Raw genomic sequence first — 15,167 nt, forward strand, 5'->3', positions numbered from 1 at the left:
TAGTAAAGTCAGAAGCTGTAGATAAAGTTTTAAGAGAACAGCTCATTTATAACATACCTAGTGTTGGAAATTAAATGGAACATTTTAATTAACAGCATACTAAACAGGTTGCTTATTTACTATTTGAGCAGTCCAGTTTGCTTTGATGTATGGAGTTAGGTCCCTATTTCACACAATGTTTATAAATCTGAAAACCATTAAAAAATTAGCATATTTTACAAAATAACAATAGCATAAGTTTCACTAGAAAACTATGTACAGTAAAACCTTGGTTTGCGAGCTTAATTCGTTCCAGAAGCATGCTTGTAATCCAAAGCACTCGTATATCAAAGCGAATTTCCCCCTAGGAAATAATGGAAAACTCAGACAATTCATTCCACAATCCAAAAACTTTAATCCGAAATACTACACGTACTTGTATTGCAAGACCTTGCTCGTTTAGAACAGTCACTACATTCCCGCAGCGTCAGAGAGAGAAGAACCATCGGCTCAGTTGTGATGATATGACGTGTGTATACTGTATGTACTCGTATTGCAAAACCTCGCTCGTTTAGAACAGTCACTTCACTCCTGCAGCGTCAGAGAGAGAAGAACCATCGGCTCAGTTGTGATGATGTGATGTGGGTATACTGTATGTACTTGTATTGCAAGACATTGCTTGTATATCAAGTTAAAATTTAATAAAATGTTTTGCTTGTCTTGCGAAACACTTGCAAACCAAGTTACTTGCAATCCAAGGTTTTACTGTATAAGAATACCCTCAAGGTGTTCCTATTAACAAATTAGCAGTTTGAAGACTCTAGAGTCCTTTTACCAAGGCAAGCTAGCTGATTTAGCACATGCTAAATATTAGCGCATGCTAATGCGTCCATTATATTCTATGGACGTGTCAGCGTTTAGCGCATGCTAAATCGGTTAATGCGCCTTAGAAAAAGAGGGGGGCTCTGCAAATAACTTTTAAAATCAGAAACCTGTTAAAAATGTTAGCATGCTTTTAAGTAAATAATCCACAAGGCTTGGTCAGTGTCTACTCAACATATCGGTTCATAGTCAGTGGCGCGCAAGACGCCAGCGCGCCGACAATTCGGCGCAAGACAGAAGCGCGCGGGGGAAAAAGTAATTTTTAAAGAGCTCTGATGGGGGGTTTGAGGTGGCAACCCCCCCCACTTTATTGGTTAGTGTTCATGCTGCTGTTGGAGGGGGGTTCGGGGGGTTGGAAACCTACATTATAGAGAAAATAGAACTTTTTCTGATTTTTTTCGGGAAAAGTTCCGTTTTCTCTATAATATGGGAGGTTTGGAGCTCTTTAAAAATTATTTTTTCCCCGCGCGCTTCTGTCTTGCGCTGAATTGTCGGCGCTGGATTGTTGGCGTGCTGGCATCTAGCGTGCAATTATCCCGTCACCCAACATATCTATGTCAGTTTATTAGTTCTTGATGCTACAAAACTAGAAAGAAAAAGTAGTGATGAAGGATCGATCACAGCCATAGCCAGCCATGATCATAAACTGGTTGCTGGATTTTATTCTGAATTTGATGAAAAGGATGCAATTATAGAGACTTACCAGTTAGCAATGGCTACGTCATCCCTCAAAAATTATTAAATGATTCATATGAGAATTTACATATTTGCCTAAATCAATATTATATATACTTACATAACATAGGTAAAAAATAAAAACATCTGGCATACCACGTTGAATCCTGCCTTTTCAATTTGCAACCTTATTGAATAGAAGGTTGATCACAGCTTCTACAAATGACACCCAGTTCCCTTGCAGACAGAAAAAAACATACTTAAAAAATACAAGCTGGTTATGCAGCTTGGAGAATTCAGCCTTTCTTTCTTCTATGTAGCAGCAGATATGAATCCGCCATGAGAGCTTGAACTAGCTGATTCTCTCCCCTTTTTAATTCCCCCTTTTTAATTCTATAGCCATAATGACATCTCAAAAAGAGGAGTTTTAATTTTTGTTATGTCAACATTATACAGCAGTTTATAGTACTCCTTCAATAAATTTAGGCAACAGAAATAGAAAACGCAACAGCTATGAAAAGCTTCTCACAGTAGCAGCTACTGTAACTAGAACATTTCAGTTTTACAGGCTGTAAATGCTTTTAATAAAATTCTATTTCAAGTAATCCTTGACTTTTGGAAATTAAGATAGCAAACGGTGGAGCAAAGTGAAATAGAAGCTTCAATCTTTGTATAGTTTACAGACAAGAGTACACAGAGGGTTGCAAGCCTCAAAGATGAGAGGATCTGACTTACTATATGGCATGGTGGCAGTAGGATCAGGAGGTGGAAAGTTCTCAGTGAAGTTAATATTGCACATGTCAGTGCTACAGCAGCAGAAACGATAAGTGCCATTCTGGATCAACGATGGAGTGTTAGTTACTATACACTCATCACTATCACACTCCAATGGGTCTCCGACACGAGACCAGCATCCTGCAAAAGAATAGAGAAAATATCAAAACAATAGTGTAAGCAGCCAATAACAGAAGATAATTAACATCAGTATTGATGGATATTTACCTGTAAAATTCATAGAAAGGGAGAAATGCTAAATGTAAAACACACACACTGGACTTTGGGGCAGATGTAATAAGCCAAGTGTTAGAACAGTTATTCTAAGCTTCTGTACACAGCAGTCCAACACACATGCTAAAAAAGGATGCATCCATTATTGGGAAATATTGCCTTATTTGGCAGACTGACTCCTAGAGATGATCCCAGCAAACCACTAGGGGTCAAGTGTCATTTTCCAAGATGATGCTGCTGTATGCCTCCCTAGAACAGGTAAGTACTTTTGGCCTACGGTTAACGTTGTTTAAAATCTACGGACATTTTGCGATAATGTTAGCAGTCAATAAAGTTTGATGTTGTTAATACGTCCTGACACTTCAATAGTTTCCAGCGTGACTTTGAACGTCAAAATACTTTCTAGTTATATTTGACAACAAATTTTTTTTTTTAAAAATAAACAAGTATTTATACCAACAATGGTTAAATTATATGGTTTTAGATTAACCAAAAACAACTAAATGATTAAAACAAATTACGCAGTTACGCAATGCGTCAGTGACATCAATATTTTCCAATCACAACAGAACGCCATCATGTAATAGCACTTCTGATACTGAATGCTCGTTACGAGCTTGAAAATTGCTAAACGTAAAAATACAGAATATTGGCTAGTAAGTATCTTTAGAACTTTAACAGATAATGAAGTATTCTTCTATTTATAATGATATTAAATGCGTTGTAGATTACGAAAGGGAGCATTATAATCAAATGGCCTAATAATGAGATTTTTCTATAAAGAGCAACACAACATTATGGAGTTTATAGGACAATGTTTTACTTCAATTTTTTTAATCTGAATAGTGTATGGTTATTGGGATAGTCTATGTTTCTGTGGGTGGGGGGGGGGAAGAAAAAGCAATGTTACTTACCGTCACAGGCAGCTATTCTCACTAATGGGTGATGTGATCCAACGGAGCCCCGATGTTGGCGCCTCACAAGCATTTTTGCTTGAAGAAACTCAAAGTTTCGAGTCGCCCGCACCGCACATGCGCGAGTGCCTTCCCGCCCAGACCAGGGCGCGTCTCAGTTCAGATAACTAGCAGAGAAGCCAACCAAGGGAAGGTGGGTGGGACGTGAGAATAGCTGCCTGCTGTCCCTGGATAACAACTGTTACAGTAAGTAACATTGCTTTATCCCAGGACAAGCAGGCAGGTATTCTCACTAACCACAATGGGATGGTGGGAGAATTGGCAACTTAGGAGAATAAATTTTGTAATACTGTTTGGCCAAACTGTCCATCCCGTCTGGAGAAAGTATGAACCGAGGACCAAGTGGCAGCCTTACAAATCTCCTCAATCGGTGTCGATCTGAGGAAGGCTACAGAAGCTGCCATTGCTCTGACCTTATGGGCTGTGACTTTACTGTGAAGGGGTAATCCAGCCTGGGCAAAGCAGAAGGAGATACAAGCTGCCATCCAGTTGGAGATGGGACGCTTAGAGATGGGACGTCCCAACTTGTTCGGATCAAAGGAGATGAAAAGTTGAGGAGCAGTTCTGTATGGCTTGGTGCGTTCCAGGTAGAAAGCCAAGGCACGTTTACAGTCCAGAGTATGAAGAGCTGATTCTCCAGGATGAGAATGAGGCTTTGGAAAAAACACAGGAAGAACAATGGATTGATTCAGATGAAATTCCGAGACCACTTTGGGGAGGAATTTTGGATGAGTGCGAAGGACCACCTTGTTATGGTGGAACACTGTGAAAGGTGGATCCGCAACCAATGCTTGAAGCTCACTAACTCGACGAGCAGAAGTGAGGCTAATGAGAAACACCACTTTCCAAGTGAGATACTTCAGATGAGCCTTGTTAAGAGGTTCAAATGGAGGTTTCATAAGCTGAGAAAGAGCAACATTGAGGTCCCAAACCACTGGAGGCGGTTTGAGGGGAGGATTGACATGGAAAAGTCCTTTCATGAATCTGGAAACCACCGGATGAGCAGAGAGAGGTTTCCCTTGAAGAGGCTGATGGAAAGCAGCAATTGCACTGAGATGGACCCGTATCGAAGTTGACTTGAGGCCAGAATGAGAAAGGTGCAAAAGATAATCCAAAACTGAAGACAAGGAGGAGTGTTGTGGCTCATGATGATGAGAAAAACACCAAGCAGAAAATCTAGTCCACTTTTGGTGGTAGCATTGTCTAGTAGCAGGCTTCCTTGAAGCTTCCAGGACATCTCTCACAGATTGAGAAAACTGGAGAGGAGTTACGTTGAGAGGAACCAAGCTGTCAGGTGTAGAGACTGCAGGTTGGGATGAAGTAGAGATCCCTGATGCTGTGTAAGCAGTGATGGAAACACTGGTAGAAGGAAGGGCTCCCTGCTGCTGAGTTGAAGTAGAAGGGAGTACCAAGGTTGTCTGGGCCACCGTGGAGCAATCAGAATCATGGTAGTATGGTCTGACTTAAGCTTGACTAGAGTCTTTTGAATGAGAGGAAACGCATACAGAAAGAGATTTGTCCAGTCCAGAAGAAAAGCATCTGCCTCGAGGCGGTGAGGAGTGTAGATCCTGGAGCAGAACTGAGGTAGTTTGAAGTTGTGGGGGCTGCAAAGTGGTCGATCTGAGGTGTTACCCACTGAGAGAAGATATGATGGAGGGGCGTTGAGTGGAGGGTCCACTCGTGAGGTTGCAGCAGACGACTCAAGTTGTCCGCTAAGGCATTGTCCACCCCCTGAATGTAGACAGCTTTGAGGAAGGTGTTGTGGCGAATTGCCCAATCCCAAACTTTCAGAGCTTCCTGACAGAGGGAGGCCGATCCTGTGCCCCCCTGCTTGTTGACATAATACATGGCGACTTGGTTGTCCGTGTGAATGAGGATCACCTTGTCTTGAAGCAGGTGCTGGAAAGCATTGAGAGCATTGAAAATCGCCCTGAGTTCCAGGAGATTGATGTGGCACTGGCGGTCTATGCTGGTCCAAGAACCCTGAGTGCGGAGACCGTCCAGATGAGCCCCCCAAGCATAAGTCGACGAGTCGGTCGTGAGGACTTTCTGATGGGGGGAGTATTTGAAACAGCAAACCTCTGGATAGATTGGAGGATAGCATCCACCAGCGAAGAGACTGTTGCAGAGCAGGAGTGACCTGGATGTGTTAAGACAGAGGGTCGGATATCTGCGTCCACTGAGATGCCAGGGTCCACTGGGGAATCCTGAGGTGAAGTCTGGCAAAAGGAGTCACGTGAACTGTAGAGGCCATGTGGCCAAGGAGAACCATCTTGTGTCTCGCCGAGATGGACGGGCGAGAGGACACCAAGTGGCAAAGATGGAGGAGAGCTTCCAGACGTTGGGGAGGGAGGAACGCTCTGAGTTGGGTAGTATCCAGAACAGCTCTGATGAAGGGAAGAGTCTGGGAAGGTTGTAGATGGGATTTCGGGAAGTTTATCTCGAACCCCAGATGTTGCAGTAACCAAATCATCTTCTGGGTCACGAGGATGACTCCCTGAGACGTGGAATCCTTGATGAGCCAGTCATCCAGGTAGGGAAACACCTGGAGGCCATGGTTCCTGAGCGCTGCGGCCACCACTACCAGGCACTTGGTGAAGACTCTGGGTGACGAGGCCAGGCCGAAAGGAAGCACTCGGTATTGAAGATGAATCTGAGGTATTGGCGTGAGGCCGGATGAATGGGAATGTGAGTGCAGGCCTCCTTGAGATCCAGAGAGCATAACCAGTCGTTCTGCTCGAGGAGGGGATACAGGGATGTCAGGGTCAACATGCGAAACTTCTCTTTGACCAGAAACTTGTTGAGGACCCTGAGATCTAAAATGGGTCGCAGATCACCCGTCTTCTTGGGAACAAGGAAGTACCTGGAGTAAAATCCCTTGTTCTGTTGAGATACAGGAACCGGCTCGACAGCTCCGAGCTGTAATAAAGCCTGAGCTTCCTGAAGAAGGGCAGTCTGGGTCAAGTTGGAAGGATACTCTCTTGGAGGATGTTCCAGGTGGACTCGATCGAACTGGAGAGAGTATCCTTCTCTGACGATGGAAAGGACCCAGAGGTCGGAGGTAATGATCGTCCATTGATGGTAAAAGTGATGGAGACGACCTCCAATTGGTGGAGCAACTGAAAATGGCAGGATGACTGAAGTTACGTCCTTTATAAGACAGTCAAAAGGGCTGAGGAGCCTTAGGGACAGTAGATGGCTGAGGCTTCTGTTGATGCTTTTGGGAATGCTGCCGATTCACAGGCTGTCGGATGGGGGGTGCCTGCTTAGGTGGGTAACACCGCTGGTATATCAATGGTGGGCGTGATGGATGAGGAGGAGCAGGCTTAGACTTCAGACGCAAGATGGATTGGAAGGATTTCTTGTGGTCCAAGAGCTTCTTGGTCGCCGCCTCAATGGATTCATCAAATAGGTCAGAACCAGCGCATGGAACATTGGCAAGCCTGTCCTGGAGATTAGGGTCCATATCGATGGTCCTGAGCCACGCCAGCCGGCGCATGGCCACCGCACATGCTGTAGCCCGAGCTAAGAGCTCAAAGGAATCATAGGATGACTGCATCAGCTGTAACCGGAGCTGGGACAGAGAGGTCAGAACCTCCTGGTACTCAGATTGTGTCCTAGGGTCCACATAGGGCAAGAACTTCTGGAGTACCGACAGGAAGAACTCAAAATATATGATGAAATGGAAGTTGTAGTTCAGAACCCTGGATGTCATCATGGAGTTCTGATAAATCCTCCTGCCAAATTGGTCCATGGTCTTGCCCTCTCTACAAGGTGGAATGGCAGTGTAGACCTGGGAGGGGTGAGACCGCTTCAGTGAGGACTCCACCAAAAGGGATTGATGGGAGAGTTGGGAACCATTGAACCCCTTATAGTGCACCGTGCGGTATCTGGCATCCAATTTACCCGGTACAGTGGGGATGGAATAAGGTGTTTCAAGGCATCGCACAAAGGTCTGATCCAGCAACTTGTGCAAAGGAAGCTTGAGGGATTCAGCAGGTGGTTGAGGGAGGTGCATAGTCTCCAGATATTCTTTGGAGAATTTGGACCCCGTGTCCAGGTGAATGTCCAGGTCGTCTGCCATCTGTCGAAGGAACGAGAACGACAGCTGGTCAGCCGAAGCAGGGCCTTGAGAGGGGCTCGAGGACATCGAGGCCTCTGGATCCAAGGAGGACGGGGATCGTGGGGGTGATAAAGACCCCAGCGTGTCCTCGAGCTCCGGCATCGGAGGAGGTGAAGTAGCTGGTGGAGAATACTCAAGAAAGGGCTGCTTCCTATGAGGCGAGGCAACATCTCTTAGCAATCCCCTCATTGAAAGTCATTAACACAAGACGTACTACAATCTTCTCTATAACAGCCCCTCAGTCCTGGAATAACCTCCCACTTTACTTAAGACTAGAAAAAAATTTAGGAAAATTTAAAGCTCATCTTAAAAGTTTTTTATTTACAGATGCATTTAATGATTAAGTTTGTTAATGACCAAATCTCTCTGCTTTGTCAATTTAATTCTCTGAACTTATTTACCTTTCCCCTCCTAATGTATTTCCCTTGAATTTTTAAATATAATAACTGTATGTAACCATCAAATTAAATAACTTTCCTTATGTTTTTAGTATTGTTAGTTAAATCCCATTTAAGTTTTAATTTTTCTTTTTTGTTGTTGTTTTTATTGTAAATGATATATTAATTAATTTCTGAACAATTTGTACATCGCCTAGAAATTTGAATAGGCGATAAATCAAGACATTTAATAAACTTGGAAACTTGGAAACTTGGATGCCTGGACGAGTGCCTCGATGAATGCCTCGACTGATGTGAATTGTATTTGGATATCGGCCTCGAGGGACGAGGCAATTGGATCTTCACTGAGGCCCCCAGGTAGTGGATGGGGCTGGAAGCGGTTGATCGAAGCACAGGTGGTTGGCTGGAATCACCCCGGGGTACTCGTGGAGACTTGAACTCCTGCATCGGGTGGATCGGCTCCAATGGAGGCACTCGCAAAGACTACTCCTTGCATCGAGTGAATCAGTTCCAATAGAGGCATGGGCAATGACTCTGCTCCTTGCGATGCATGCACCGATGCCAGACCAGACACTCGCAGAGACTCTGCTCCCTGTAGAGAGTGTGTGTACCGTTGAGGCACTGGAGGTGGTTTGACCTCGCGGGAGGCCTCCCCATCCCCAGGCTGGATTTGAGAGAGAAGCTTAGGCCCTATGGTGGTGAAGAGCTCAATGAATTGCTTCTCTAAGAAGGTCTGGAATGAGGCCGGCAAGGACGGATCTGCATCAGCAATGGGATCGCCTGCACAGGCCTCGCATTCTTTAGGGGTAGTGTGTGAGTGCTTGGGCTTAGAAACCTTGGGCACTTTTAGCACTACCGGTGGAATAGGCTGCTGTGCTACCTGACCTGAAGAGACCGAGGAAGGCATCGCAGCAGGCGCTGGAGTCGGGGCCAGCACAAATGATGCAGGCTTGATGAGACTCGGCGCCGCAGAGGTGGAAGGCTGGGGAGCAGCGAAAAAAGTCGAAGGCGAGGGACCTTTCGATGAAGACTGCTCCGTCGAGGACTCCATGCTGAACAGCGACTCCCACAAGACGCAACACCGCTTGAAAGCATGTGCGGTGAGTGTGGAGCAAGGCCGGCACAATTTCGGAAGATGTTCAGGCCCGAGACACCGAACACAGCGTCAATGAGGGTCTGTTAGCGAAATCGCGCGCTGGCACTTGGCACACTTTTTAAAACCAGTGATAGGCCGGGACATAGGCCGGAAAAGCTCCGCCGCAAGATCGAAGCCGCAGGGCTGCGGCCACTTGGCCTGCCCAGTTGGACAGATGGAAGAAATTTTTTATTTTTTTGAAAACAAGAAAGAACGACGAAAATCAGCAATTAAGAGAAAACCCAAAACCCCGGACTTTAGAAGGCACAAGTGAAAAATCTTCACGCAGAGAGTCGAAGACGGACTTCTCGGCTCCGCGGAAAAGTAAGAACTGAGGAGACGTGCCCTGGTCTGGGCGGGAAGGCACTCACGCATGCGCGGTGCAGGCAACTCAAAACTTCGAGTTTCTTCAAGCAAAAATGCTTGTGAGGCGTCCGCATCGGGGCTCCTTTGGATCACGTCACCCATTAGTGAGAATACCTGCCTGCTTGTCCTGGGATATTGGTTGGTTATGTATACTTGTAAGTTGAATGTGCTTTTATTAACTTATTATATGGTATATATTTGTGTATTGCACTTTTGAATCAATAAAGAATAAAAAAAAAAAATTAAGATTAATATGTTTTTTTGCAGTCCCTGTTCTTTCCTAGCTGAATGTTTTCCATTTTTCTCCTTTTTCCTATGTTAGCATTAGCGTTTAAGCTAACATACGCAATTCTCCTGAAGAAGCTCTATACAGAATGAAACGGAGACGCTCCGTCGAGCACTTTTTAAATTATCTAAAACCAGCTTAGGCTTTTACCTAGAGGGAAAAGAGGCATTTTTAGAGGAGGGGAAAGGGCGGGAGGTGGGCCGACCTAGACTTAGTCGTACTGCAAGTATAACCAAAAGTTTAACAAGATTCCTAGTCAGAACTTATACATTTTGATTCAGACCAAGTCAAAACATAAGTCCCGAATAGAGGCCGCTGATATGATTGTGGCTGCTGTGATCAGCTCAGCAGCCCCGGCAACCTGCCCACCACCCACTGCAACGATTGCAGCAGGAGAGATGACTAATCTCTCCTGCTGCGATTGCTTTCCCCCCTCCCCCCCCCCCCCCGGCAAAGATTTGGTTGCAAAGATTTGGTTGGCCCAGATGCCAAAGCCCATCCTATGGGTAGGGCCTTAGGCACATGGGCCAATCAGGCCCTAGGTTAACCATTCTGAGGATGGTGGGCCTGCCGGCCGGACAGGGGACCTGTCTGTCCAACGTTAAGGTAAGCTAGGGGGGGTGTCCGGGGTTAGGTGGGGGCCAGGTAGTGGGGGGACCATTTGGGAGTTCGGGGGCATTCGGGGGGTGGGATTTGTGGGGGGGTGCGCTTTGGGCAGGAGGGCCTGGGTTACCGGTATTGTTGGGGTGAGTGGACGGTTCAGGGGTCCAGGGGGTGGGCAATTCGGGGGTGCATCATCTGGAGGATTTGCGATCCCTTCTGCCAGTATTGTCGGGGGGTGGGCAGTTTGGGGGTGCGCCGTCAGCAGGAGTGCTTGGGATCCCTCCTGCCGGTATTGTCGGGGGGTGGGCGGTTCAGGGGTGCGCTGTTGGCAGGAGGGCCTGGGCTCCCTCGGGTTTGTCGAGGGGGGTGGGGTGCTGGTAGGAGAGATTGAGCATCTATCCTGCCATAATCGTTGCGGTGGGGGGTGGGCCAGTTACAGGATTCTGTAACCAGCGTTGTTTTTTGACAGATACCAGTTACAGAATCCTGCTTTTAGGTGAAGGACTGACCCCTCCTTCGCCTAAAAGATCGAGGTATGGGCGTTTGGGACTTGGGAGATTTTTTTGTTCGGGAATGTGTTGTAAGAATAGACATAGTGGCAGTCAGGGCAAGTAGATTGCTAAACGTGGAGTTGGCCATTCTAAAAAAACCAACAACTCATTTTGGATGTATTTTTGAGAATGGATATTTCTCTGCTGCCAACTTCAGCATCTAGGGACTTAGGCCAAAATGGGACTTAGGTTTGGTTCAAAGTTCTGTAGAAGCATGGAGGAGCATAATAAAAAAAATGTCTAAGTCCTGCCTGCTTTTCGAAGTTTAAGGCTTCATTTCACTACATAGATCTCCAGCTCAATCAGAGGTGTATTCAGCTGGGCTATTTGGATCTCCCGCAGTCTCTATCATATCAAATCCCCACAAAGCCACTACCTGTATTCTTCCTCTTTGTGATTGTATGGATCTTTATAATAATCTACAAGCTGATGTGCAATGTCTGTAGTGTGGTACATTCTACTCTTGTGATCCCATATCCCCATGCTATATATGTACTGTTCATCCCCTCAACAGATAGTCAAAACAATTTGCCCACCTTCTGACCATAATTATAGTGAAGGTACAGATAATTTATTTAAAAAATTTATATATTGCATATGCCCTACACCAATATTCTTCAACCTTTTGTTACCTATGGACCAGCGGAAATAAAATAATTATATTTGTGGACCGGTAGTTGAAGAACACTGGGCTAAGTCATGGGCCGGACCCTGCCCATCTCCATCCAATCTCCACCCCAGACCCCGCCCCCATAATAGTACTAATTGTAACACCATTTTTTCCATTCATTTTTCATGTATATTGTACACACACACAATATAATCATATTAACAACACATAATGGTTAACCACAAAATTAAACTGCACAAAGCACACTGTATGCTTCTCAATATTCATTCCTACCAGAACACAGATAACCCCATGCAATTATGGGACCAAAAACTAAAAGTACTAATATATACAAACAAACCCTAAGATGCAAGACTGCATGCAGTACAACCCCAGAGAAAAAGAAACAAATGCATTTCTTCCTGAACAGACAGCAGAGGTAAATTAATCACTAAATTAAAAAATAAAATCATTCCCTCTATTGTTGTTGTCTCCCTCCCTCTCTCCATGCTGTGCCTTGCCTTCTGGCCTGCCCCCGATGTTATCTTTGGGCCGGCTCCCTCTTCCTCAGTGCTGCAGTGCACAAAGCCGTGGGCAGCAGCTCCTCGAGCGTCCCGTACCTCATCTGGAAGCCTTCCCTCTGACATTGTAATGTCAGAGAGAAGGCTTCTGGTTCAGGAGCAGGATGCGCGTAGGAGCCTCTGCCCACGGCTTTGTGCACTGCAGCACTGAGGAAGAGGGAGCCAGCCTGAAGACAACGCCGCATTGATTGCACCATGGACCGGTGCCTGAAGAGCACTGTCTGAGGCCTGATGCACGTGCCGGCCCTGTGGACCGGCGGTTGAAGAACACTGCCATTTGGCTGTGGTGGTGTGTAGGGTCATACGGTTTACATGAGCAACATACATAAAATGTAACAATATAAACATAATTATTAGTAAAACAAGTCCTGCACTTCATAAAATAACATTAAAAGGCATAAATCAAATCCTTAACCATGCACACGGCTTTACTTCCTGATCACATTTGCATTCCATTACATAAATGTGTTGGCAACAATAAGGTTTTCAATAGTTTCTTAAGCCCAGTCTGAGTACATAAACTGCAAGTTTTTCCAAAGTTTGACTCCCACTACTGACACTATAGCATCTCCAATCCTTGAATGTATGATAGACTAGCTTTTATAGGAATTTAATTGCATACTTTTTCAGCTGGTGCAATAGTTTGTCCAGTGTATTTTCTCTAATCCCCCCATCTCACCCAGATTCTTACCCTTCAGATGACATTTTGTTTCTCCTGTAATAAGCAAGTCAGCCACAAAATCTCAGCATTCCTTTGCTTCCTCTGTTTCATTATTTCTGCAATTATATGACCTCTCATAAATGCTTTTCTAGTTTCCTACAGTAGCGTAGTGGATATCCCCATCCCCTTGATTAAGTTTAAACCCTGCATAGGTTTTAAATTCTGCATCATTCACTATCCTTTGACATGTTTTCCAATTAAAAGCTCTGTTGTTCAAGGTTCCTTACCATAACTGGAGCATGATCTGAAATATAAATGACACCTGCTGTATATTTGCCATTTTCAAAGAGCAAATAGGGATGTCAATATTGAAATAAAATCAATCTTGGAATGGCTTTGGTGCGCATGCAAGTGGAAAATGAAATCAGTCTCAGTGGTGTGTAGGGTCATACAGCTCTCCATCAATGCCAACTGCCACATCTGTAAATTAACTCCAACTGTCCTTCTGTCTTCCCTTTCATTTTAGGGGGTTTGCAGTCTCTACTTTGATATGCCACAATATTGAAATCCCCATCCAACACCGCCTAGTAGTCTGGGAATGGAGAACCACCTGAATTAGCTTGTGAAAATTTTCTCTGAATATATATTTGGAGAACAGATATTACCTAATAAGATCTTTCTTCCATATAATTTTCTTGCCATAAACATGCACCTCACCTTCTCAACCCTATCTGCACTTAATCAATGGATACCTGTCTATAAATTGAGATATCTATGCCACACCACACCTCCTACTAGTATAGGACCAATAACCACACTGGCCCACCCTTTCCCACTTTAATTTTTGATGTTACTGATTAAAGGAGTGCTTCTTCCCTATTAAAAATTCTAATTTCTACCTTCCCTTGCAATAATATAGAAACACATAACACTAATCGCTTGAGAATTAATCCCTGACATCTCTTCTTGATAACATATCCCCATCAATATCAAAAACCATTCCTTTTCGCAAAATTTTAAATCCTTGGTACACGACAGAACTTCGCTTGATCAAACAACAACTGCGTTCCTTAGGAAAAAAATGGCGACGTAACAAAACATTAGCTAATCTCCAAAGATATAGGGATAACGTGTCACTATACAAATCAAAAATCAATCAGGCAAAGAAAACATACTATTCCAACAAAATTGAAAAAGCAAAAAACTCTTCCACACTCTATATTATTTTAAAATCAATAGATCCAAAAAACAAAATAAACAACTTCACTCAAAAATCCATATTAAAAGCACAAGATTTAGCTGATGCATTTACACAAAAGATTAACAACATCCGTAATTCCTTTATTCATAACACAACAAACAATCCTACAAGCCTTGATCAAACAAAACTCATACCAACAGCAAGATGTTCAAACTTTAAAATCCCTTCAATTCAAGACATAGAATCCCTTCTTCAACAAGTTAACTTAAAAAGTTCCCGCTCTGAAATTATTCCACCTTTTTATCTGAAAAAACACTTTTCACATTTTGGACCTTTCATTCTTTCACTCATTCAGAAGAGTTTACTCACTGCTACAGTTCCACCTCAATGGAAGACTGCTATTATCACTCCTATTCTCAAAAATTACAAAATTAGCGTTAACGAACTTTCCAATTACCGTCCGATAGCTAACATACCATTTATAGATAAACTGACAGAAAAACTGATTTTTAACCAACTTTCTGACTTCATAGAAAATACAAATGCACTACATCCCAATCAAACAGGATTTAGAAAATTTCATAATACAGAATACTCTTTAATAGGCCTAACTTCGAACATCCAATACTACTTAGACCATCACAAATCTGTCATTCTTTTTTCTTTAGACATTTCTGCCCCCTTCGATACTATAGACCAGGGGTGCCCAACGCGTCGATCGCGATCGACAGGTCGCTCGCTCAGGCGACCCCAGTCGATCGCAGAGCGGGTTCCCTTCTCTTTTTTCCCCTCCTGACTGGCCTGCTCCTGAATTCTGCTGCTGCCTCCGCTGCTCAACATAAAAAAAAACCAAAAAAACGGCTTGGAGAATTTATGCTCCGGGGGCTAACGTGCGCTTGTACTGGCTTCCCTTCTCTTTCCTCTGAAACCGGAAGTTATGTCAGGGGAGGGGAGAGAAGGGAAGCTGGCACGCACATGTTAGAGCCCCATTCGCGGGCTAAAGCGGGAGACTGGTCAGTGAAGCTTGCGATTTGCTCTTCTTGCTGCCAGGTCCTGCCTACTTTCTGTTTCCTCAAAGGCAGGACCCGGCAGCATTTCTCCCAATAGGTCGATCTTGGGCCGATCAGCCTTTCT

General features: G+C 44.4%; 1 protein-coding gene across 2 annotated transcripts in view; it reads right to left on the bottom strand.

Annotated features, from left to right (window-relative positions):
* Positions 1–15,167, bottom strand: part of BMPR2 (bone morphogenetic protein receptor type 2) — a 325,794-nt gene that overhangs the window by 169,014 nt on the left and 141,613 nt on the right. For both annotated transcript variants that reach the window (XM_033945719.1, XM_033945717.1), the window contains one exon: positions 2,272–2,451. In XM_033945719.1, the coding sequence (XP_033801610.1) occupies positions 2,272–2,451 (180 nt within the window). The remainder of the gene's footprint in view (positions 1–2,271; positions 2,452–15,167) is intronic.

The sequence above is a fragment of the Geotrypetes seraphini genome, chromosome 5 (genome assembly GCF_902459505.1).
Source record: "Geotrypetes seraphini chromosome 5, aGeoSer1.1, whole genome shotgun sequence".
NCBI lineage: Eukaryota > Metazoa > Chordata > Amphibia > Gymnophiona > Dermophiidae > Geotrypetes > Geotrypetes seraphini.